General features: G+C 38.4%; 4 protein-coding genes across 6 annotated transcripts in view; 3 read left to right on the forward strand and 1 right to left on the reverse strand.

Annotated features, from left to right (window-relative positions):
* The window catches only part of LOC143901552 (uncharacterized), a 43,040-nt gene extending 36,396 nt beyond the window's left edge, over positions 1–6,644 (forward strand). For both annotated transcript variants that reach the window (XM_077413983.1, XM_077413984.1), the window contains exon 5: positions 304–6,644. In XM_077413983.1, coding sequence (XP_077270109.1) covers positions 304–2,748 — 2,445 coding nt within the window. In that variant the 3' untranslated portion in view covers positions 2,749–6,644. The remainder of the gene's footprint in view (positions 1–303) is intronic.
* Positions 6,645–6,790: 146 nt separating this feature from the next.
* Positions 6,791–8,587, forward strand: LOC143901555 (uncharacterized). The gene is made up of 3 exons (XM_077413988.1): positions 6,791–7,035; positions 7,370–7,560; positions 7,727–8,587. The coding sequence occupies exons 2-3, from the start codon at positions 7,387–7,389 to the stop codon at positions 7,796–7,798; spliced, it is 246 nt and encodes an 81-aa protein (XP_077270114.1). The 5' UTR covers positions 6,791–7,035; positions 7,370–7,386; the 3' UTR covers positions 7,799–8,587.
* Positions 8,588–10,445: 1,858 nt separating this feature from the next.
* LOC143901521 (pancreatic triacylglycerol lipase-like) overlaps positions 10,446–24,131 on the forward strand; it is a 196,989-nt gene continuing 183,303 nt past the window's right edge. Inside the window, exons 1-2 of one of the 2 annotated variants that reach the window (XM_077413897.1) lie at positions 10,446–10,994; positions 11,387–11,419. In XM_077413897.1, coding sequence (XP_077270023.1) covers positions 10,905–10,994; positions 11,387–11,419 — 123 coding nt within the window. In that variant the 5' untranslated portion in view covers positions 10,446–10,904. The remainder of the gene's footprint in view (positions 10,995–11,386; positions 11,420–24,131) is intronic. The other variant, XM_077413899.1, reaches the window with a different exon arrangement.
* Positions 11,784–23,029, reverse strand: Enoph (enolase-phosphatase E1). The gene is made up of 6 exons (XM_077413895.1): positions 22,705–23,029; positions 21,836–21,937; positions 20,894–21,084; positions 20,091–20,223; positions 19,869–19,992; positions 11,784–19,686 (listed from the first exon to the last, which is right to left on the reverse strand). The coding sequence occupies exons 1-6, from the start codon at positions 22,804–22,806 to the stop codon at positions 18,203–18,205; spliced, it is 2,136 nt and encodes a 711-aa protein (XP_077270021.1). The 5' UTR covers positions 22,807–23,029; the 3' UTR covers positions 11,784–18,202.

The raw sequence follows: 24,131 nt of genomic DNA on the forward strand, positions 1-24,131 counted from the left end.
GAACGCACGTTCTTTTTGCACGCTGGCAAGTGAGATTCAACTGAGTTTTTATCCACAATTGAAACCATGCATGTGCTTTAATGAATCTAATAGACTCACATTAAAAGTGAGGCTATAAACCTCTATTATTACGCGATAGCTTTGTCGCCAAAATAAGCAATTAAATACAAAATAACATATCTTACCTGAGTATAAAATACTCACATAACCGAGTGACTCAGATCACTTGAGTGTAAATGGAAAAAGCAACTAATGTAAACACGCGATTCTTTCAATCTCCAACACGCTTTCCTTCTTTTCTAGACTTGTATGCTGCTGGACATTTTCTGCGGCACCAACATCTTATCGGAATGGGCGGTGGTGTGGCTGGGCTTGCCGATTCTGGCGCACAGCGGCGCAAATCCCTGGATCTACGCCTTTCATCACGGCGAGATGCGCATCGCCGCCGGCAAGATCGCCGAAGATCTGGTCTCGCTGTTCGGCGTGATGCCGGGCCGTTATGGCTGCTCGCCGACAGGATGCGGCACCAACACGAATCTCGAGCTGGGCGAGGTGAATAACGAAGATAGCAACGAGAGCAGGCATCCGCCCGTGGAGGATTGCTTCGCCGCCGCCAAGCACCACAACGTTCTTTACAGCAGAAGGTGCCTGGAAACGTCGGGCCAGCACACCGACATCTCGTCCGAGAAGCACGTCATCGAGCACGTCGCGTCCTGCAGCAGCCGACCGGGCGACATCATCGAGGAAAATATTCACGACCTGACGAAGATGCTCGACCCGCGATACGTCATCGACCGGAATCACGTGATTGACTCCAATCACAATATCGACAAGCTGAAAAATCTCAAGTATCTGCTGGATCCGACCTTCAACAAGATCAGGCATCTCCGACGGTTGAATCACAAGCGAATGAACGGGAAGAGCTTGCCATTGATTTCCGAGCCGAAATTTATATCTTATCAGAACTTGAAGAGCGACACGGCCGCGCACGGCAGCCGTAAATTTCTTCAGCTGAACGCGTTGTCGGATCCGATGCTGAACGTCGATACTTCCGTGATAGACGCGAAGGACTCGAGCCAAGCGACGTGCCACGCGAATAACGTTGCTTATCAGAAGCGGAATCCGAACATGCCGTTGACCGTGTCGGACTCGAATCTCAGAGCAAGAACGGTGCGCGCTTCCGAGGTGGACGCGAGATTCTTCCGGGCGAACGACAGCATCAGCACGGAGGAACACGCCGGCTACTCCGCGCAAAATCTCAATCGTGGATACGAGGCCGCGTTAGCGAGGCACGCGATGATGCTCTATCAGCAGATGGAAGATCAACGGAGATCCAGCAAAGATCCCTCCCGTCCGCGACCCAAGTTCCGCGGCCATTTCGGGCGCGTGAGCCCGAATCTGAAACGCAGATTACGAAACGAAAGATCCTCATCGTCGTCGTCGTCGGCGCCCGATGACGTCAGACTAAGTTCCGAGGCGAATATACCGAGGCGAAGCGTGTCGCCGGCCGTCCCACACGTAACCATCACGCCAAACAAATTGGCCAATCTCATTAATCTAGACCCACCGTCGAGAACACCCGCGCACAGGATAGACTTTACTGCCAGAAACACGACACAAGCTCATAAGAATTTGGAGATGTTGAAGCACTCCGAGTCGATTAACGCGATCGGCGATTCGGCGACGCGCCGCATAACTCTACTGGAGCCTTCCAACTTGATGGACTCGTTGCTCGTCCCGACGATACACTCGGAACCGCCGAGTCCGATAAATCCTCTCCCCGCGGCGCCCCTTCAGCCCGAAGAGGCGCAGAACAGCCTCGAGATCCCGAGGCCCGTCGCGCAACGCACTAAATCGCCCATAGGTAAAAAAAGCAGTCCTGTAAGACATTCCGATCCTATAGTACCGACCGTATTGCTAAACATCGAGGACTTGAGCGAACCGTTCGAACAGGGTGACAATCAGATTCAGAGCCAAGAGTGCGACCCACCGTCCGGTAATACATCGACGTTAGAACCGATCGACCTTTTCGAGGCCCTGCTGAGAAACTCGGACAAAAGTAGGGATATGAGATTACCGGAACCCATCTTCGCCGAGCACGACTCCACTAGATTCAGCTCAAGACGGCCGTCCGACTCGAAGTGGTCCGAGTCCTCCAGGAGTCAGGAGATCCTGCCGAGCGCGATGGAACACCAAGCCGCGTTCCCGTCGTCCTATTCAGTGAACAACTTTCAGACCTGTAACAGCGGCAGCGATCTCAACGACCTCACGTCCCTGGACCCGTTCATGTGTCCCGACGCCCTGACATCGTCCCTGCGCGAGTCCTTCTTCAGCGCGCCGTCCATGCCCGACTCGGACATGTTCACGTCCTTCGAGGAGAGCGACGAGCCGGTCTTCACGCCCGATTCCGAACGGGACGCGTCCGCGTACAATTCGATGTCGAACCTGAAGAGGTGCGTCATCGAGACGGCGTTTCAAAGCAGATCCACGGAGTCGGTGCACCACGTCAGGCAGCCCTCGACACGATCCTGCGCGATTCTTAGACTAGAACCAGCCGTGCGTTCGAGCAGATTGCGCGTCAGACCCTGCGCGGATTACATCCTGAAGAACTCGCCCGCTCCGGTCAAGAGAAACCCGCGACTGGCGCTGGCGCCTCTCGCCATTCCCACACCCACCGATATCTGCACCCCCACGTTCGACGTCGTGTCGGAGATCAAAGGCGATAACGGTGTCGGCGTGAGAGTTTGAATCGTTCGCAGGATAAATGGGGAGGGAGGAGGGGAGGGTCTGCGAATTCCCTCGCGTGTACCCTGTATTTGCATACAAGAAGTATTTGTCAGTCGCAATCAAACTTTATTCTCGAAAGAATTTAGAGATTTGAAAGCCTCTATTGGCCTCTAGGGTAAAAAAAGAAGAGAAAAAGAAAAGTATCCGGAGAGAAGAAGAGAGTACACGGGACGTTTTTATACGCGCTAGATCACATATGCGAGCTAGCAAATCATTCGAAATGATACTGTCATGCGGTGTGTTTTTAATAATTTCCTCTATTCTTTCTCACAATATGCCACTTCAAGTTGCTCATGGGCCATAACTTATCGTTACATTTCTACTGAGGTAACGTTCACTTTATAATTTTCTATATATATATATATTAAATTAAAGTGATATATATGACTATTTACATACGATTATTTTGTTTGCACTTTTACATTTTTTTTTATCTTTTTCTACTTCATTCTTTCATACTTCTATTTTTTATATCAAGTAAGTTCTAATTTTTGAAATAGTTAATCGATTGAATTAGCAATTATATATCTAAAAACTTAAAAACTCAATATTCTCTTAATTAAAGGCGGTTTCGATAAGCAAAACGTTATCAAAAATATGCGCAGCGCTATATATAAAAGTCTCCTCTTACGTACGAATACGAGAGAATCTCTAAATATTGATATATTTATGATTGGATTGATTGGACTGCAAAATGCTTTCAAATTACAATTTGATGTAAAAAGAGAAAATCGGATGATTAGCGGTGTGCTTTTCGTTTCTCAAGTTAATAAACAATATTCGATGTAAAAGAGAGCGATGCCGAATTTGTCAACATTCGAACGAATCATCGTTTTATCTAAATTAATGATATTTAAACTAATGATTCGTTTATTCATCCAATCGTTACCCGCAAATAATATTCTGCCTCAAATGCGAAACGATATTTATAGAGAAGTAGGAGGAAGTTCTCTGTGTGTGTGGTCCAATTGCGTTATCTGTTACATACATCATACATATGTACAAATACGAGCGTGCGATTGCGTTTATATTCTGCGAATCGAACGGTTATTCAAAAGTTCCGTAAATCGTGTGCCAAGCAAATTATATTGAATCTCAAATCTCGCAGGTCATCGAGTTACGCGCTCGAGTTACGCGTAATTACGTTCGATTATTGCTCGTGTACCTGACGAAAGATTATATACTCGTTGATTGGAAAAGACATTGAAGATATATTGCAGAACTCACACTAAAACCTAATATAATGCAGATAGCACTTATAGATATTTTTTATAGTCGACGAAGTTTGTATTCTCGATTGACCTGACCCTATTTTTGCGCGATTTCATTTTTCTGATAAAGCTCTTTTCAGAAATAATTATCGAAATGTTTTTCTATCAATATGGAGAATTATATATTATTTTCAAGAAAAATAATATAAAGGTTCAATTTGTTTATGCTAGAATTAGAAATATTTTTCTCAAACGGAATCACTCTCTCTTTTTTATCATTAAAAATAATATATATATATAAATGGCGTAACACGCTAAATGGCCAATCCATAAAATCATACGTGTTAAATATAAATTATAAAAAAAAATTAAAGCTGTTGAAGATGAGGATGTTGTAAATAGATAGATAAAGAAAGAAAGAAAGAGAGAGAGATATATATATCAGTGACATATGTATATATCTATATATAAAGTTACTTCTATTTCAAAGAAAAGGACCAAAACTAAAGCATAAATTTTAAAAGACAACTAATAGATTTAGATACATAATCATTCTACAAAATACGGTAATTAAAATTACCGTTGTATTTTCTTTATGGCATTAGATACCGCGTGCACAGATTATATTGCCATTTCCATTATCTTACAACCATCTCTTAAAGATCTTTAATTTTATTTACGTCGCCGTAGGAATTGCTTTGCTAATTAATACGAAAGATGAAATTATCTAAGGGACACGAAACAAAAATAATCGCACTTCTTACAATTCAATGCCAATTAAATATCGAAATACTTTTATACGTAAGATCGAGAAAAATCGCGTAAATCGTGTAAATTATATATCCCGATAAAAGTTTTTCAAAAGAAAAACAAGAGAAAGAAAGAATGTATGTATGGGAGTTTTCTATACTTCATGTACCTAACGGTGTCCCTACACTTGAAATAATTTAAAAGCCGAAACATATATTGAGGAATATTTTACGACACATCTATGTATATATTAAAAAATGTGCGCAAGAGTGCAGGCTAAATACTTACTAAGAACTAGAGTCCCTCTAATAAGAGTCGCGACATCTTGAGTTTCGGCAAAATAAGAGAAAAAGAGGAAGCGATATACAAGCGATATATATTCATATCGCTTTCTCTTTCTCTCTTATATCTACTTCTGTTTCTCGTGCTTTTGGCCGAAAATGCGAACCAATCAAAAGTTGCCATCTCCGTGTCGCGACTCTTATTAGAGGGGGACTCTACTAAGAACAAGGGTATATTTATTTCTTTCCGCGTTCAAATAATTGACTGATCTTGCGTGATTTGTCTTCCATATCGTACAAATTACATATATTAATCTACATCAAGATATCTCAGACTTACTTGCTTTTTCTTTTTATTCTTCTAATAAACTACTTTATGAAGTAATAACGGTAAGCATGATCGATGAATATTTTTTTAATAAAGGAATACTTTAAATGTATATTATTTATGAAAAAGATATACTCTGTTTTTTTTTTCTATTGAATTTGAGAAAACATTAAAAAAGCAAATTTTTAAAGGTTTATAAAAATATTTTGAAAATATTTATCTTTAAATATATTTCCACACACTCTCTTAATCATGTTGTAAAGATAAAAAGATAAAAAGATTATATTTAATCAAGAGACACGGTAGTTTCTCGCGCCAAGTACACGCGAAGCAAGATTTGTTACAACGTTGAAATTTTCATAACTCTTTTCATGGGACACCGTTGAAACATATATGTTCTATAGAAGTAAAACTCGAGTATTCACAGAAGTGACAAACATTATATATTTTTATGAAATATATCTTTACTCTATGCGTATGTGCGTGTGTGAGTGTTTGAGTATGTTGTTTATATATGTCAAGTGTGAGAGAAAATGAAATCTTGATTCTGCAACGCGACTCTTATTGGAAAAAAAAAGTTAAGAAATGTTCCTTCTTTCTACATCACGACCGTGATTTCGGGATAAAAAAATGCCGTTTTTTCTATTCTGATAAGCAAAAACATAAAACACCAAAGAAATATATTGCGTTAGAAAAAGGTAAATTAAAACTTAGGACTTAGAAAAAGAATTGTTCGTACTCTAAATATGTGTGTGACCTTTTCTCTTATCCGCCTAAGATCAAAGAGAATTAAACGGAGTTGGGGATAAAGTGAAAAGTACATGTTACCTTGTTACGTAAAATGTAAAGAGTTAAAGAGACGTAAATCGAAAATAGACGTAACATTGAAAGAAATCTCTTTTATATGTCATGCTAATGTTTTGATTTAATAAAAAAAATTTTCTATAGAAATATATTGATATAGAGATAATAATAATAACGATTCAACAAAGAATAGAGTAAGGATGATTAATATTGTCTAGTTGATGTCGTGTATTGATCATATATTTATCGTTATATTCTTGCAAAATCATGTACGTTAAAAAAGTTATAACGCATGATCGAAATTCGGTGACGAGAGAGGGAATTTATTTCGGCGCAAATCGAGGCGCAATTGTAATTATACGATCACGTGTACACGTGTATACACTTATCCATTTCACATATCCACACCACCTCACATATTACACACACACATGACACGTACACAAAATAAAATTAAAATATAAGATTTAGATTCATATCTAGCATATTTGTGTAGCGTGTTATAATTTTCCTACTTCCAACAAATTCGACTGTCCCCCTGCTGAGATTCTATAATATTTCTTGAAAAGTTTTTAGTTTTTTTTAAACAAAAATGGATATATATTGTATGTTTCGTAATTTGAAATTTTTAACGCCTTACTTGAAAACATCTGATAATGCCGTTGCGACTTTCGACGCACATCTCACTTTCACTCTGTTGTTTGTTTTGTTTCCGTCTCTGTCACTCTAAAGGGCATATGAAGGTTTCGTTTCGTTTCAGCGGCGACTGGGCGACAGCGGCGTAGACACGGTAGACAGACAGTAGACGTAGACAGTGTGCTGTAGACGTTTGTGGTGCGTGTTTCGTTGGTCGCGCTTATCGTCTTGTTCACGGGTGAGCCAATTGTTATAATTTCCTTTTGCCTATAGAATAACTTGCTGAAAGTGCTGAAAAACCAGAACGGTAGTTGTAGTGTACACATGCATCTTTCAGGTGCATAATGAACGCGCGCGTGTGTCTATTATCTTGCCATAAAACATCAATCCTATTGTTTTGTAGTTACACTAACACAGAGTCGGTACTTCTATGTATAATCTGAACGTCATTACAAATAGCTGCTTAATTCAATGCATTAGTAATCTAACGTAAAGGTTAAAATATAGGACGTAATGCGTTGTTCTAAGTCGGTGATATACAATCCTGTTTATTTTCTTTAATATGTTCGTAGATTCTCCTGTAAATAACATGGAATCAGGATATATAATAAGGGGTAATGAAAGGATTACCGCGAAAGAGATACCAAATTCGGATGCAGCCTCAGAATGCATCTGTAACAGACCGCATTCTAACATCATATGCAACGGTTGTGGATTTTGGACCAGAGGAAGAGTAAGATACTGCTGTCCTCAACATCCTAAGGTTACTATTGTTTCAATATTTCATTCCTCTTTGTCTTTCAAAATAACCTTTCTCGATTGGTTGAAGACACTGTTCAAACGATACTGTTCAAACGGCAAATTTGAATAGTTGTTACTAATGCTGTCACCTTATGTTATTGTTATCATCTTTTTTTCTTATTTTACAGATCGTTTTTCTATACGATCATGCTCGATGTCCACGCTGCAGGAGCTACGACTTCATGCTTACAGAGATCTAAAGCAAGCGTGATCGTTTTTGTCAGATTAAAGTTAAACTTACACACAGAGACATATAAGATTAAATATAAGTGAGATAGACGAAGATTTAGTTAAGACGGTGCCAAATGATTGAATTAAATGAGGCTTATTACTGTTTTATTATAATTATACCGAATAAGTGAGCTAGTGAATATGAATAATATATAACTGCCACAGATTTGTTTGGCAAGTAGACTGAGGTATTTTCATATCTATAATGAAAGAGCACCTATGTATCTGTTTAGAGTCAGAACTGTCAAAATGTTCGATATTTGTTTTTTTTATTCTTATGTTTATTTTTTTTTCATAACACAGTATTACCAGAAGTACTAGTATATTGTTACAACATTAATAATAAAAGATTTTGACGGTAATATTAGATAAGAACAAATGATTGATTATCTTAAGAAATCAATACTGTGTTTTTAATGCTTTGTGTTCCGTTCTGAAAAAAGTTGTCTTTTTTTTAATACTTTCAAATAAAGTGCCTATATCAAAGATCACACTTGTAAGATTGACAGGCATAAAACAGCATAATCCTTATGCATATCCTAAGCATAATTCTTAAATATTATGTCAAAACTGGTCAAAACATCTTTCTAATAGTTTTTTAACGAAACTATATAGAGATGTCACTTGATATATGTAATGTACGTTATTAGGACAATCAGCAATGTTAACTCACTTATTTACTGTACCATAATACTGTACGTACCTATGTATCTTCAAGAGCTTTCATATAAACAAAATCATGTTTGAGGAACGAAATACATATAAAATTTACATGTTGAAATTATTTGGCACGTGTGGGAAAAGAGAAGTATTTTCCAAATGTGTAATTATATACGATCCAATGTATTATCCAATTATGTTTCATTTTTTTGGCAGATTGTTACATCCGTCGTCGTCTTAAGAGCATCTTTGAATTTAAATTAATATGAATTGTTAAAACATTGGAGGATATAAGTTTCTATAAGCGAATAAAAGTAACGTAAAACGAATTTCGACGGATATAGAATATCCCATAAACTATGAAATGAAATGTCGATATAAATCCAGTAAAGTTATATGTCGATTCGTATTGCTATATAGCTGAGTAGAGGATAGTTTTTTATTTTTCTCTTTTTGGCTTCTTTTCTGTCAAGAATGCACAAGAGTGCCAGGATGATGAAGACCGTAACTTTATCCGCCATAATGAAAGCGAGCATCCAGCATCGCGGGATACCCGCGGAGCAGTTAACCTTCTCTCGCCAAGCGATTGGTTCTTACCTGTGGATTCGCCCAATCGCATGCAAGCCGCTTTTGGCTAAGCTGCTTTATCCGGCTTGAATGCGTCAACGTTTTCCCTAATTAACGAAACGGAAACAGGCAATTTATTATACATATCTCACGGAATTTACACGATCGAAATTTATTGCTCGTGCCATTATTGACTTTCGTGTATTACATATGTGTCGTACCGATATCGCGTCTTGTGTTCATTTTTATCAATGCCGATCGACTTCAAATTCGATTTAACTTACTTTTTGATTTTTGCCAAGAAAAAGATAAAAAGTAAGTTAAACTGAAATAAAAGTTGATCTACCAATGTAGATTAACTCGGATAAAATTAACTTTAATCTCGAATTAATATTTTTTTCTTTCTTTAATTTTTAGAACTTAAAAAGAAATAAGAAGTTAAACCGATCATAAAAGTTAATTTACGAGTGTATATAAATCTCGGTTTAACTTACTCTTTTTACCTCTTTCTAATTCTTAAAACTTTAAAAAGACAAAAAGTGTTAAATCGAGATTAAAATTACTCCCATCAATGTAGAATGTAAATTAACTTATGAATTAAACTAAAACGTTAACATCGATTTAACTTGCTTTTTATTTTTTCTAAATTCTTAAAGAGAGAGATAAAAAGAAAAGAGAGATAAAATTAAACCGAGATTTAAATTTAATCCGCATCGTAGGATTGGACACTAGTCTCGTTAATTTGACTCGCGTCGTGTCGCGCGGCGGCGTCGCGATCAGTCGCGATGACGTTGCGCAAGCGCCGCGCGCCGCCAGCCGCCAGTTGCCATTGGACGTACGCCGCGGGTACGGAGCGGTCGACTCCGAGTTGCTCCGAGCCGAGCTGCCTCGCTTCGTGGATTCAACCGGCAAGCAGAGTCGCGGTTGACCACGTATGTACATCGATGTTCGTAGACTGTGCGCGATGAATTCAGCCGCGCATTGACGATTCGTGGCCCCCGTTATCAATTATCTCGCTTACTCGAGCGAAATCCACCGCGCGCGAGCAGTCCGGGACAACGACGTGTGCAGCGTGCGTGCTACTTTCGCGACGCACATTTTCAAACATCGTGTCCCGTGGATATCTGTTTCAATCTCAAGTGGCATATTTGACGACTGCGTTATAACGCGAGACGGTAATTCGTCTTGATAACGCGTGTGTCAGCGTGTTTTATTGGCGACAGGTATACATATACAGGCGTCGCCGTCGGCTCGGACGTCGGCGGTTGGTGGCGGCGTGAAGTTGGCCGCGTGTTTTTCGAATCCCCTCACTCTCGCTCCACCATTTCAGATTCGTTCGTCGCGGGATCGTCGCGAGTCGCGAGTATCGTCATTTACGCTCTCGTCGACAGTTCTACATGCGCGTACGGCTAATCGAGAGCGGGAGTGCCGTGCAAAGTGTCGCGCGATCGTCGTGTCGCGGATGATTGGGGTTAATAATCGCGCGCGATCGTAATTAACCCAGGTTTCGCGAGTGCGGCCGCGAATTTTTCGAATCCCCTCACTCGCTCCGCACCGTTACAGATTCGTTCGTTATGGGACGACGCGAGTATCGTCGTGATTCTCTCGTCGAAAGTTACGGGAGCAGTATATACGCGTACGTTGCAGTTAAAATCGGGAGTGCCGTGCACACAGTGTCGCGCGATTATCGTGACAGTTGATGGGCTAATCGCGCGCGCGCGCGCGATCGTAATTAATCATCCCCGTGTTCCTTTTTTACTGGCAGTGTTGACAATATATAGTTTGCGTGACGTAACTATAGATTTTCAGTACTGGCAGTGAATAAAGGAGCACAGCCCATGTTTCGCGATGTGTGTGCGTCATAAATGCAACGACGGGATTATCCGAGAGGAGGAGGAGGCCCGGGGAGGCATCAGGCGTCGGCGGAGCAACCCTTGGGTAAATGTTTATCGCTTATTATTTGCTTGCTATTTGTTACTTGCAAAATCGATTTATCCCCACACGACGATTGCATCGCATTTTCGTCCATTTCGTATATCATGCATTGTAACAAAATGTAATGCTTGTAAAATATTTTTTACTTTTTGTCATATCGCGATACACTTGATATATTAACGTATTCAAGTTTTATAATTATTTGAGCTATGCATGGAAATGAAAATTTATTCTCATTTACCGGATTTTATATGAAAAGGGAATTACGTATAGTTTTTTAATAAAATATCTTTTTCGAGATGAATAAAAAATGTAACGTGCGCAAAAATTAATTTCCAAAATACTATAAATTATTTCGAAAACTGTTTTAATTCAATTACTTTCTTATTTTACAGATTAATGCACGTCCGCTGCTGCGCATCGTACCGGTGAGTCTTGAATTAGTTTTCATCTTAATTTTTAAGTGTAATGGATTTGTAAGAGAATGTGTTTTGTATATTGTGTAATGATATAAAAAAAATAACATTGTAAAGATCCATTGCTTTAAAAGTAATTTAAAACAGATTAATAATACATGCACAAAGCTCATTTATTTATACTCACAATCAATCAGTTTGTTATGGAATATATAGATTTTGTTTGTCTTGTACGACGAAATGGTGATTACAAGACACGTTAATATACATATTGCCTAAATTTCGTAGAACATATTCGTGAATATGAACAAAAGAATGATAGGACTTATCTCGTAATAGATAGCAATAATTTCGTGACAGAGAGAAAAGAGCTTGCTCACATTTTGAAATCGTGTATTTCCAGTACCAAATATCCAATACATTTTCTTACAATTACATTGCGAAACTTAGTGACGTTTGAAGTTGACATTCCGGTAATAAAAAAATGTTTCAAGTCGTAAGTAGGTGATTTATTGAAATTTATCTAAATATTAGAAATAGTAGATTTTCAACAATATAATGATTCGGAAAAACAACTGTTATTTCAAAATAAGATTATATTGATCAAAAGATATCTACATTGTCATATGATAAATTAATAAATCATCGACTTAGTAAAACTTGGTATTTCATACCGGAAGTAACTGTGTCAGCTTGCAAATACTTTATTTGTATACGATCTATCGGCTGTTAAAATCGGCGGATTAAACATGGGTAATAAAAGTATCCGATTAACGTATAATAATTCGTAAAGTACGCTGCTATAACTATTTACTATATCGTATTGCGATAAAGATACATCTAATGAGTTAATCTAACGTTACGAGCTAACGGGGGCGATAGTCGAATGGACGAGTTAAAGGACCGAAAAGTTGTAATCGACTAACAACGTTTAGCTTATGGTCAATCTACTTGCAGTACGTATGGCTTCTAATTTGTTATAATTTCTTTTCTTCTCGAAACATCGCACATACAGCTCCCGTTCCTGTAGGATCCTTAAATGTGATATTTAGGATGACTCATCGTATCATCGTTTCACGTCAGATTTGTTTGCTGTATTCGGAGTAATTTTATCTTATTGTTGGTAAAAATGTCGCGAAAGCTTAGTATCTTTTTTCGGGCGATAAGTCGAAAAGATTTTTAACGAATTAAATCTCGGGGCTGAAAGTAAAGTTCCATCTTTCGCTTCGACGCGGATCTTAAAACATCTTAAAACTAGCTGCAAAGATATTTAATATTAGAGATTAAAATTTTGTAGCAAATGATATCCTTCACTGAAAATTATAAAATGATCCGAGTTTGTAAAAAAGTTATTAATTAAAGACTGAATCTCGATGATGAGGCATCCTATCACTTTTTATTGGCAACTATGAGTATATAAATTCCGTGTAAAATTCGCAATTTCAGCCAAATTATTCTGACTGCGATAACACAAAGAGACTTTTTTGGCAATTTGCTATTTCGGTTCTATCAGGATCATAATTCCAATCAAAATGTTGATGTTGAGTCTTACGGTAGTAAATGTTTAACAGTACCATTGTACTATAATGTAAACGCATAACGCGAGTGTTAGGACAAGCTTACGATAATTTATAAGTCTCGATAACGATTTGGGAACAATACATGTATCATGTGTATGTATGAGAACAACGCATACATACTGTCATGTAAACTGCACTTATGTATATAAGTCACTCTTCGACTAAAAATTTGTTATCCTGAGTTTGGCATCTTGATCAAGACTTTTACCCGAAGATTACGCGAATATAACAACTCAATGGTCCAGTAGAAAATGATATAAAAAAAGAAACAATTTCGTCTTTCACAAGTCAAATGATTATTAATCAAGTTCAGTTAGCATACGTATACAGTTTCGCATTTTCTTAAATACACATAACTTTTAGATTCGAATTCGTACGCGTACATACATGTTACATGACACGTTACATGGGATACTGAAATAACAACGAACGTCATAATTCTAGTTGCAAAATTCATTTATTTTGCTCTACGAACGCAGTCAAAATTCAGAAATAAGGACATAATTTACTGATTAGTTCTGTACAACACATATCTTTTGGGACTCATATTACTCAGAGTATCTAAACATATATAGGGATCCATCGATAATGCGATTGATGTATCGCGCGATCAATAAATTAAAAAATCAAACCAAACTATATACCACTCGTGTTTTCATAATCTAACATACACACATGAATATATGCGAGAACACCACGAAGAATGATAATCATAACTATAATTTTCCCTCGGGGGAAGAACGTAAAGTGATTCGTTGAAAGTATAAATGAAAAGAAAAAGAAAAAAAAAAGAGAAATGCGACGGGCTCGTAGGAACAATTGAGGAGTGGAAATCGAATACCGGTTGTAATTCATAAATAAAAGAATGATGTTCTGAGAGTTATAAAAGAAGTATTTTAATACTATGTTATTCAAACTGCACAGATGGCACAAATTATTTTTGTTTTAAATATATATATATACACACATTATATTAAAAAGTTTCCATACGTGCATATCATAATATTTAGAAAATTAATAATAAATTAATAACAAATACATCTAAAAGAAACAAATTTTATGAAGAAAAATTTGTAACTAACTTGAAAATTTTGTTGATATTTGACTTCCACTCTTTCCCCCGCGGGGATCTAGCCTTAAAAGTTAGAAAGTATCGATGAAGTCCTTACGTCTCTCCTACAATTATATTGATGTATTACAGGTAATATAGCCAATGAATTACAAACAATAATAGCGCTAATGAATATGGTGAGGTTACTCCTGTTAATAGTCCTATATTGGTTTTTGTTTATTCGATCGTCTCGTACAATTTTAACGCTTTGGAAAAACGGCAGTTTCCTGTGAGTTACGATCATAAAGGCGCGATGTTACAGGATCCTCGTTTCATTTTTTTCGTCAGAATAGCAACTGTAAATCTATTGCTAAATCACGAAGCTATGAATCCGCGTTGCACGTTGTGTGTTTTCTTAAAACGGAACACAATCCGAATTCTTAATAGTACTGCGAGATTGATATGGGTTTTAATCGAGCCATTTTCGTATAACAACGAGGCAGTGTTACATCAGGTTTTGTTCATTCATAGGCTTTTACACGAGTTAAAACTGTTGAATGCGTTTGTGGGCCTTCGTCTTACAATTAGCTGTTCAAAAAAACTCCGCAATTGGAGGAAATATAATAATAAATAATGTGATATTCACGATTATAATGAAAGATATATAAAAAGATATACAATTCTAAAAATTTTATTCAAATTTATGACATGATATTTTTTATAAAAGTCATCTTTCTTTTCCCAAAATAAAATCGAGATGTTAGAGATCTTCTCAAAGTTAATATTGAAAATTACATAATAACGTGTATACAACTGATATTATTTTCAAGTAAACTTTACTTTAATAAAATTATAATTCGAGATTTAGTTAATTGATGTTAAAAATATATAAGTTATGCAAAATTTGATTTCAAAAGATTATCTGAATTTCTGTTACTTATTTTTATCGTTTTATTAAGTTTTAAGAAATATATATATATATATATATATATAAATCAGGCCCGCAATAGCGTCATTAAGATTAACACGCTCAATGCCGTACGGACTTTCGGTAAACTTTCGTAGAAATTTCTAATTAGAAATTTGTATATTCTAAGATCATAAGACAAATATGTCATTTTTTTCAATTAGCAACATACGCAAATATCTACAATCATTCTGTCTCAATATGTATGTTAAATAAAATTTCTCGGCACGATCACCATAGCATTGAAAATGTTAAAAGATTACACGGTGTAAACGACGTAATTGAGCGTGACTCGTACTCGAACGTGCGATCAAGATGTGCGTTTCGGCCTTCTCGACTATCGACGCAAAACAGTAGTATGAATGATATGGAAGTGATGATTCAGGCGATGTCGTGAAAGTCAGCCGAGAATGGCTTCAAGCCCATCTTCACCTCACCCTCGAATTAATTTCTTGTCGTAAATCAGTTGGCAGTTTTCTGGCTCTCATAGTGTGCGATAATATCAATGATCAGTCGATAGATGAGAACAGTCAACTTGTGCGATTATAGAACGTAACACCTGCCATTCTCGTTATTTCATACATCAATTTTAAAATCGCTATTAAAACGCGTATACATTCGGTGGAATGGATAAATGAGATCGAATCATTTATCCGTGCCATCGTACATTTACATATGAAAAACGATTCGAACACTGATCTTAGACTATTGGTGCTTCGGTGAACATGGTAAAAAGCATAGCACGCATTTGTCTTGACTACTTCGAGATGTGTGATATAATGACGAGAATAATACAATCTGTCGCAAGTTCTTCTTCGAGAAGACGACTTATAAATAAAATATGCGAGGTCTGCCAAGAGTGTATACCGTAAAATAGCAAACCGTGCTTGCTCACGTGTATTGGTTCTTTGTTCGCTTCTGTTATACGCGCACTAGCGTAGACGTACGAGACACGTAGCGTTTCTTTCGTCTTATCGCGTCTCCCTAGCATAGTCGGCGAACGTATAATGTAAAGCAAACAACGCGAAATCGTCTATCGATCTATAGAAGTCTCCGCCACTCTTCTGACTTCTGACTGACTTCGACTAGACACACTAAATCTGAATTAAAAAAATCATAATCGCAACGGAATATCACCCAACAAAGACGATCGCTTTCGCGTATTGATAACAACGAATCGTTTCGAGCAACCTATGTCTATCAATATTCTTAAATCACAGTCAATTTAACAGGAATGGACATAATGAATAGCAGTAAAAGTAATAATAATCGATTCTCTGCCGAAAGTGCGATCCTACTTTTTAACCACTTATCATTATTTTCTAGTATTGTTTCCATACACATTTTAAAATCATGTTGAGCAAAAATGAGCGATAATCTACACATAATATATCTACATTATCGCTTTGCACGTAATCTAAATAGCTAGCTGATACAAAGTAGCTTTGCCATCATTTATTTATCTATAGCAATTTCACATGAAAGCGCACGAAAGTGTACACCAAAAGCTACTGTACATAAAGTTATAAATATAAAAGCATAAATATAAAGTGCATGTACTTTGCATTTTACATTCAGATACTTGCACTTGGATATTTTCATGTATAGTAGCTTTTAGAGTACATTAATGCGGAATAATGCGGGCGATTAAATTTGCTATTAGATTAACTGTAAAACGATAATATAAATGCATTCCACATGTGTACACTTTATAACGCAATATTAATTTATAGGAATGACAGAGTAAATCTACGAATCGATATGCTCTTCCGCGAGTGTTTCCAAATTACACGATTAAACATAGAAGAGAGTAGATCCAATTGGCCTACGCGTCCTTTTTAAACCATAATTATCGGGTCAGTTTATTCGAATAACCACATAGAGCCATTCACCTCTAAAACTAAGCAGCTGCGAACTAAATTGCGAAACTACAGAATATAAAAGCTAAAGTACATTCTTTTAGGCTCTTTGATAAATATTTCGCGACATTAGCTAGTTAACGGTTCCGTAATTGCAACATTCATAAAAAAGGAAAATTACATTACGCGAATCATATTAAGCAGACAAAACGATGGCAGAAAGCGTATCGATGCAAAAAATTCTAATATTAAAAAATTTTGTATAACCTTTTTTATACAAAAACGCAAGCAAAACTAACGTAATTGAGTGAAGTTCATTGTGCGATGTATCTACAATTATTTAGACTTGAAATGCATTTATCAGTTCACAAAGTTAAATATGCTGTGCGCAACGAAGATCTATGACATAATCTACAAGACAACGACTGTTAAAGGCGGTACCAATACAATCTTCAAATAATTATCCTTAGTCAGTTTCACGGTTGCAGCAGTAAAATAAAACATCGATCAGATCTCTTAATGTCATTTATAAAATTATCAAGAGAAAGTACACTGAAAAGATAAAATTGATTTTAAATCGTGAAATTCACATTTGGCACAGATATAATCGATATTTTAACATACTGCAACTCTATTGAAATTACCTATCCTATCAGTTTTCATGTATAGTCGTTCTGTTTAGGCGGTATAAAAAAGATGTCATTACATGTATTGAGTAAGATTAGAAAAAAGCCCCTCAAGAATAGTAAGAATAGTAAGAATAGTAATAATTGATTACAGCAAATGACGTTTCGTTTGGTTTGATTACTTTTTAGATCGATCACGTGCAAAATTACAGCTAAACAAATTTTGTAACTTTAATTGTAACAATTCATTGCCCCACCTTGTAAAAATTGTAATCGAAAATGAAAAAATCAAACGTAAAGGAATTAATGATAAAATCTCACTGACTTTCGCGAAAGCAGCTAGGAAAGCAGCGTATATACGGGTTAACATAAAACGTTAACGATACAAATAGAAGTTGGTCATCATCAAGGAAAGTAAAATAGTATAGCCGTAGTAATATCTAAAGAATTAAAAAAAAATGTGAGCGTCTTTCCGTACGATACTACTTTTCTATTTTCTTTCTCTCGTTATATAGAGCCGCCGAAACAAACGATAGTTTTACGAACTGCATCTTAAAGTAGCGCATTACGTTTTTTTTTGTTTTTTTTTTTGACATAGTACGATTTACATAAAGTATATGTGGGATCAATTAATATCAGTTTATACCTGCGAATAAGTACTCATGGATTGGGGTTATGCATGAAGGGCTCCTTAAACTGTATAAGAACAAAGTTAAGACGTCGCCGCTACAACTACGGGAGGAACAACGTCGGGTTCTCCGGCACCGTCGGCTACGGCGGAATCGACGACTTTTTTAACTTTCATGGATTCCGCACTACTTTCTGACAAACTCTCAGGCTCACCGTTTTGCGCTGCCGCGTCTTCATTCGTCGCCTCCTTCGATGGCCCTTCATTCAGTCCGTTGCTATGTAACTTGTCATCCAACACTGGCACATCCGTATTTCCGTTCTGTGTGGTTCCGTTGAGTTTTTGCTTTTCCGAATCCACTGTATTTTTGTCCTTGGTATCCACTACATTCTCTTCTTTCACTGTCTCCTCTTCTTTTATTGTCTCCTGCTGCGTAGTTTCGTTCTCGCGTTTATCAGCATCAGTCGTCTTTGTTTCCATTTCTTGGGCCACTTTCTCATCGACTTTTTCGGATTCTGCAGTTACTTCCAAACTCTTTCCTGCAGATACTTCAGTTGATGGCGTTGTTTCTTTCCTTACGTCCGTAACTGTTGCTTCCGCTTCTGTCACCGTTATAGATACCGTAGTTTTTTCCGCTGCTGTTTCCATGGCCTCTCCATTTTCTGTGACATCAGTCGTTTCCACTTTTGCTACTTCTTGTTCGTTCTTTGCTAAAATATTCTCACTTTCAGGTGTAATCTTTGATTCTTCTTTTACTTCATCTTTTTTCACTGTCAAGCATTCTTCAGATTTGTTCGCTATATTTTTGTCACAAGTTTGTGATTGTGACTTATTGCCATCTGCTTTCTCGTCACTTTCAACCGTTTGAATTTTATCACCACCTTCAGCTTGTACATCCTTTGCGATATCTACAGAATCTTCGACCTTTTTCTCAGAAGACGCGAGAATGGTCTCAGACTTTGATACAGACTCCGGTACAGATACATCCATAGAATCATCGGCAGCAGCAGTAGCTTCAGTTGCGATTGTATCTAATTTTTCTTCGGTCTTCTCTGCTGTAGCAGACACTGTAGTGTCTTTATCATTGTCTTTTGTGGCTAGTGTTGCGTCATCTTTCACGGTGCATTTGGCACTTTCAGAGGAACCTGTATCCTCATTTTTATCCTTAAGTTTGGCATCAGATTCTGTCATCTCCTGTTCAGTATTTGAAACATCTTTTGCTTCTTCCACTTGTCCTAAAGAATTTGAATCTTCTGATGGTTGATCCTTTACACTTTCTCTTCCTACCGATTCAATTACTTCCTTTACATCGTTTTTTTCAACTTTTTTATCGTTGACATCGGACATCTCTACATCTTCAGAAGTGTCCATTGGCTCGTCAGCCGTACCTTCGTCAACTTTGTCATCAGCCGTTTCTAACTTTTGCCGCTTTGTAGACGTTTGAAATGTCAAGTCCGAGAAAGACTTAATGGTTGTGTATTTAACTTTCTCTTCATCAGTTAGTGCAGAATTACCCTCACGTACTACGATCACCGTTAATAAACCTGCTTCCTTCGCAGCTGCGGCTTCTGTTATTGATTAAAAGAAGAAAAAAATGAGTAAAGATATTTGTAATTATTATCCGAATATGACAGAAAATCTCTTTCTCTCTCTCTCCCTCTCTCTCTCTTCCCCCTTCTCTAACTGTTGGACTTAAATCAGTATTGCTCTCTCCCATTCTCTCATTCAAAAAGAAAAGGAATATACAAACCTTTTACAATATCAGTGAGAAAAATAACATCAGATGGTTTCTCGCCGATTTTACTTAGTATATTTTTATAGCTGTCACTTTCTTGCTTTGCACCTACTTCTGTGTCAAAGTAACCACTGAAATACTAAAAAGAAGAATATCATAGTTTATACAAATATTTTGCCAAGATATTTGACAGGACATTTTCATAACATAATGTAATATTATTGCCAAATATTATACCTTAAGCAAATCACCATGTACAGAATGTCCGAAAAGGAGCTTCTGTGCCTCAACACTGCCACTTGAGTAGACGTATATTTTTTGGCCATTTTTTGTCCACGATTCAAACGCTTTAGGAACATCTTCATAAACACTAAACAAGATGTACTCTATTGAAGCTTGGCGTTAAAACTAACTTAAATTCTTTTAATTTTCATGATCAAATTTTATCATCTTTATTTCTTATTAAATTACAATTTTTATAATCAAATGTAATTTGCAAAATTACTGTTCTAAAGAATTAAAATTGAGAATAGATAAATTTATTTATATAAAACTATGTTTTTTTTTTGCATAATAAAAATAGCTGTTTAGGAAAAAAGTAATTTTTAATGCATCCAACATCCAGACTGCAAAACATTCAAAAGTCAGGACAAAGTCTAAGATTAAAAATACAAGCATCACAGAATTTATGTTTACGCACATAATAAATAAGAGATCTTATGTAAAGTATGAATATATAAATGAGACATGAGACTGAAGTGAGCCCAAGTACTACTATTCACCTCACTAGTTATATATATATTATGTTTTTTTTGTATATGTGCATATTATAGATGATGTCTTTACATTTTTATTTTAATTATATAATTTATATAGACACTGTATATACACTTGTGTATAGACTGCTAATCTTTTATGTGAAAGATTTATGTAGGGATTTTGTAAAGACAATATGATGCATATAGAATCAATCGAATTATCTGATACAGATAAAAACCAATTAGAGCAAAAATAAGAGAAAAAAAAGATAGAATACTTACTGTCCCTTAACTGTGCCTGTTTTGTACGCTTCACGCCACATATGTCCTTGCAGTTGCTTTAATGCACCTGTCTTACGATCGTTGTCCATTTGCCACAAAATATTTTTCAAAAGCGAATCTTTTTCTTCTTCGGGCTTATCGCCAGTAATCGCTACAAAGCCATCTAATTTATCTTCCTCGTCCTTTTTCGCCTAAAAAAGCGCATTAATAAACCACTGGTATATGATATAGAATTGTTAGAAAATTAATATTTGAATTAACATTTGAAAACATAAGATGTTACAAAATTTATCTCAAAATGTTCGTAGTCTATATAATTGCTCGAAATAAATATAATTACTTATATGCATAATGTAAAAAAAATTGATGTTGCTAAACATATGAAAGATCAAAAATAGAAGATAGAAGAATATAGAATTTAATATTAGAAACAAAAGGTATTATAAATCAAGAAAATTACTCATACTAAGCCAAAGATAGTTTTTAATACTATTGCGGAAGGATGAGGGGAAAGAGGGAATAAAATTTATTATCTGCACCATGACAGGCTGCCTGGAAATTCTCATTTTCATTTATGTGTTATTAGCACATAATTTCTATTTTGAATATTTTAAGACAAAAGATTTTGCTATATAAAACTTCACGATAAGTCCATCAGTTAGTTTCCTTCTTTTTTTTTTTTTCATATCAAACATAACAATTGTTCCACATTAGTACTTAACTTTTTTTATTAAAATTGAGTTACATTCAAAAAAGAGAAAAGAAAACATACCCAACGCTTTCGACACAATGTGACACAAATTCCTAGAGTGCGCATTTCTCACAATTTCAAACAAAGGCCAACGCCACTTCTGAACCTTTTTTTTTTTTTCACCCGAATCCTGTCAAAATCCTGCATTTACCTGCTCCTTCGACCGGTCAAGATCCCATATATATATTTACCTGTTCCTTTAACTTCTCGTAGTCCTGCTTGAACTCCTCATCCTCCCACTTCGTCTCGATGTAATCTTTCAGGCTCTGGCGCACGTAGGGAAAGAGAGTCTCCTGCAAGAGAAACCGGCCGCATTCGTAAGAAATCCAAGCGTCGTCGCCGGCCGCCGGCCGCCGGAGAACACGCTCGCCGGGAAAAATCAGGCGCGTGTCCCGTTGTTTTCCCGGCGGCGCGTTTCGCGTCGCGGCGTCTCGGCGCGTCGCGTCAATATACAACGCCAGCGCGACCGATGTCTATAAAAAGTTCATAGCATTTGTTTTTAAGCCGTGTTCTCGCAACCCTTCGGCCGTCCAGACTGGCTCATTAGCGTGCGGGGGGGAAGAGGGTCCCGCCGATTCGGCCTTTCGGTCGACAATCCGAGCGGTTCGCCTTAGCTCGAAATCTCGTCTCTTTTTTCCGTCTCACAAACACGGCGGCGGCGGCGACGGCAGCGGCGGCGGCGGTGGCGGCTGGCGGAGGTGGCGGCGGCCCACGGTCGGCCGAAAACTCGCGATTCGAGCCGGCACACCGCCCCGACGCGAGGACAATAACCCGGCGTGGAATTCGACCACGTATATACGCGGGACGAGAGCGAGGAGATGCTAACTCCTCGCCAAGATCCCGGACGACTTCCCGAGGGAGACGAATCGGGGAGGGAGGGAGGGAAGCCGCGAGAGCTCGATCAAAGGCGAAACGCCGCGGGATGGATCTCTCACGGGAAGAGATCGGCGCGGCGGCGAGGGGCCGCTCCCCGCGGAACGGAACGGAGCGGAGCGGCACGGCCTGGATTTCGCGTTCCGCATACCGTTTCTCGTCGCCTCCTTCCGTAGGGCCCGTTTACCTTGACGAAGCTGATGCTCGTGGTGGTGCCCTCGATGTCGACGAGCACCGTCCTCGCGAACGAGATCTCGTCCTGATCCTGGCTGCGCTTTTCCCCGGCCATTTCCACAAACCGACTCTCGCCCACGACCGTAGGATTAATAACGACTTGTATCTATACGTGTGCTCCCCCTTCGGTTAGGTTGGCGCTCACACGCTGTGTAACTATGTCGGCGAACGACGCGTTCTTGTTGGGAGCCGGCGAACGAATTCGTTGTTGGCCGTGCGCCAATGTACGCCGTACGCCGCCGGTATATGCGAACTCTCTAGTCTCTCGCAGACGTCCCCCTCTGCTCGCGGCCCGCGCCCTGCCGTGCCGTACCCGGTAACCACGTCCGTACCGAAGCGCCTCGGGTGCCCGGATTTTTACTCGACTCGCTCTGATCTAACGTCTCGTAAAGAAGAAAATTTCTAAGATGTCTTAAAAAAAAAAAACCTTTAAAGAAACGCAATGGCCCTTGGGAACCTTTGATTATTTTCTTATCGCTTGACTTATCTAATCTATGGTTATCGGTGAAGGGGCCGGGGGACGGCGTCTCGGTGCTCGTGATAAATTAAACGTCGACCAACATTTTTTTACTAGTTTCTATTTCCACCAATGCAGACTCGGTTCTTAATCTCGGTTAGATTTTTTCTAGTTTTAAGAATTAGGAAAAAGATGATAAGTAAGTTAAACAGAGATTAAGTCAATCTACATTGGTAGAAATGGAGTAAGTAATTTCTACATCGCAGCACGGCTGGCATTTCTATTATTTCTATTATTTTCAATGAAGAGATTCATATCAATGCGATTGCAGATTGACACGAGGGGCACCCGGGGGTGCAATTTTCAAGCAGGATGCGCCAGGTTCCGCGGCGAGTCGCGACGACTCTGCGCCGAATACAAAACCGCGGCTCGTATCGGCGCGTTAAGATACTCGCGATCGCGTGCGTGCGGCAGTATGAGTGCGCGCCGCGAATCTGCTCGTTCCACCTTCGGGTTCTCGTCCAATCAACGGCCCTGATCGTCGCGAATCGGAGTGCGCGCTCGTGTGCGCCCCGCGCCCCGCGCACGCGACACTCCTGGCCCCGGTCGCGAGATTTTCGACGACGACGAACCTCGCGGAAAATCGCCCACCTCGGCGAGCTTCCGCGACGGGTTTCGGCGTGAAAATTCACGTCTCCGTCGCCATCCCCGGCCGCGAAAACGATCGGTTCGGTATCGCAAATTCGTTCGAATATCGACTCGTTGACGAACCTCTCGCCGCGATATCACTCCGCGAGAAAGTAGTCCCCGACGCGTATTGTTTTTTCACGTTGATTTTCGACATCCGACACGTGACTCGAGTCCCGAGCGGTTTTTTTTCCAAATTCTCTCGTGCAGTATCGGTGACTTCGCGATTCTGACAT

The sequence above is a fragment of the Temnothorax americanus genome, unplaced genomic scaffold (assembly GCF_048541705.1).
Source record: "Temnothorax americanus isolate GAGA-0224 unplaced genomic scaffold, ASM4854170v1 Scaffold34, whole genome shotgun sequence".
In the NCBI taxonomy this organism is placed as follows: domain Eukaryota; kingdom Metazoa; phylum Arthropoda; class Insecta; order Hymenoptera; family Formicidae; genus Temnothorax; species Temnothorax americanus.

Excerpts from the sequence above, each read along its gene's own strand:
- Enoph (XM_077413895.1), bottom strand. The coding sequence starts at position 22,806 with ATGGCCGGGGAAAAGCGCAGCCAGGATCAGGACGAGATCTCGTTCGCG. Across the intron at positions 21,938-22,704 it reads CGAGCATCAGCTTCGTCAAG|GAGACTCTCTTTCCCTACGT; the intron begins GTAAACGGGCCC and ends TTTCTCTTGCAG. Across the intron at positions 20,224-20,893 it reads ACAGGCACAGTTAAGGGACA|TGTTTATGAAGATGTTCCTA; the intron begins GTAAGTATTCTA and ends CATCTTGTTTAG.
- LOC143901555 (XM_077413988.1), top strand. The coding sequence starts at position 7,387 with ATGGAATCAGGATATATAATAAGGGGTAATGAAAGGATTACCGCGAAA. Across the intron at positions 7,561-7,726 it reads GCTGTCCTCAACATCCTAAG|ATCGTTTTTCTATACGATCA; the intron begins GTTACTATTGTT and ends CTTATTTTACAG.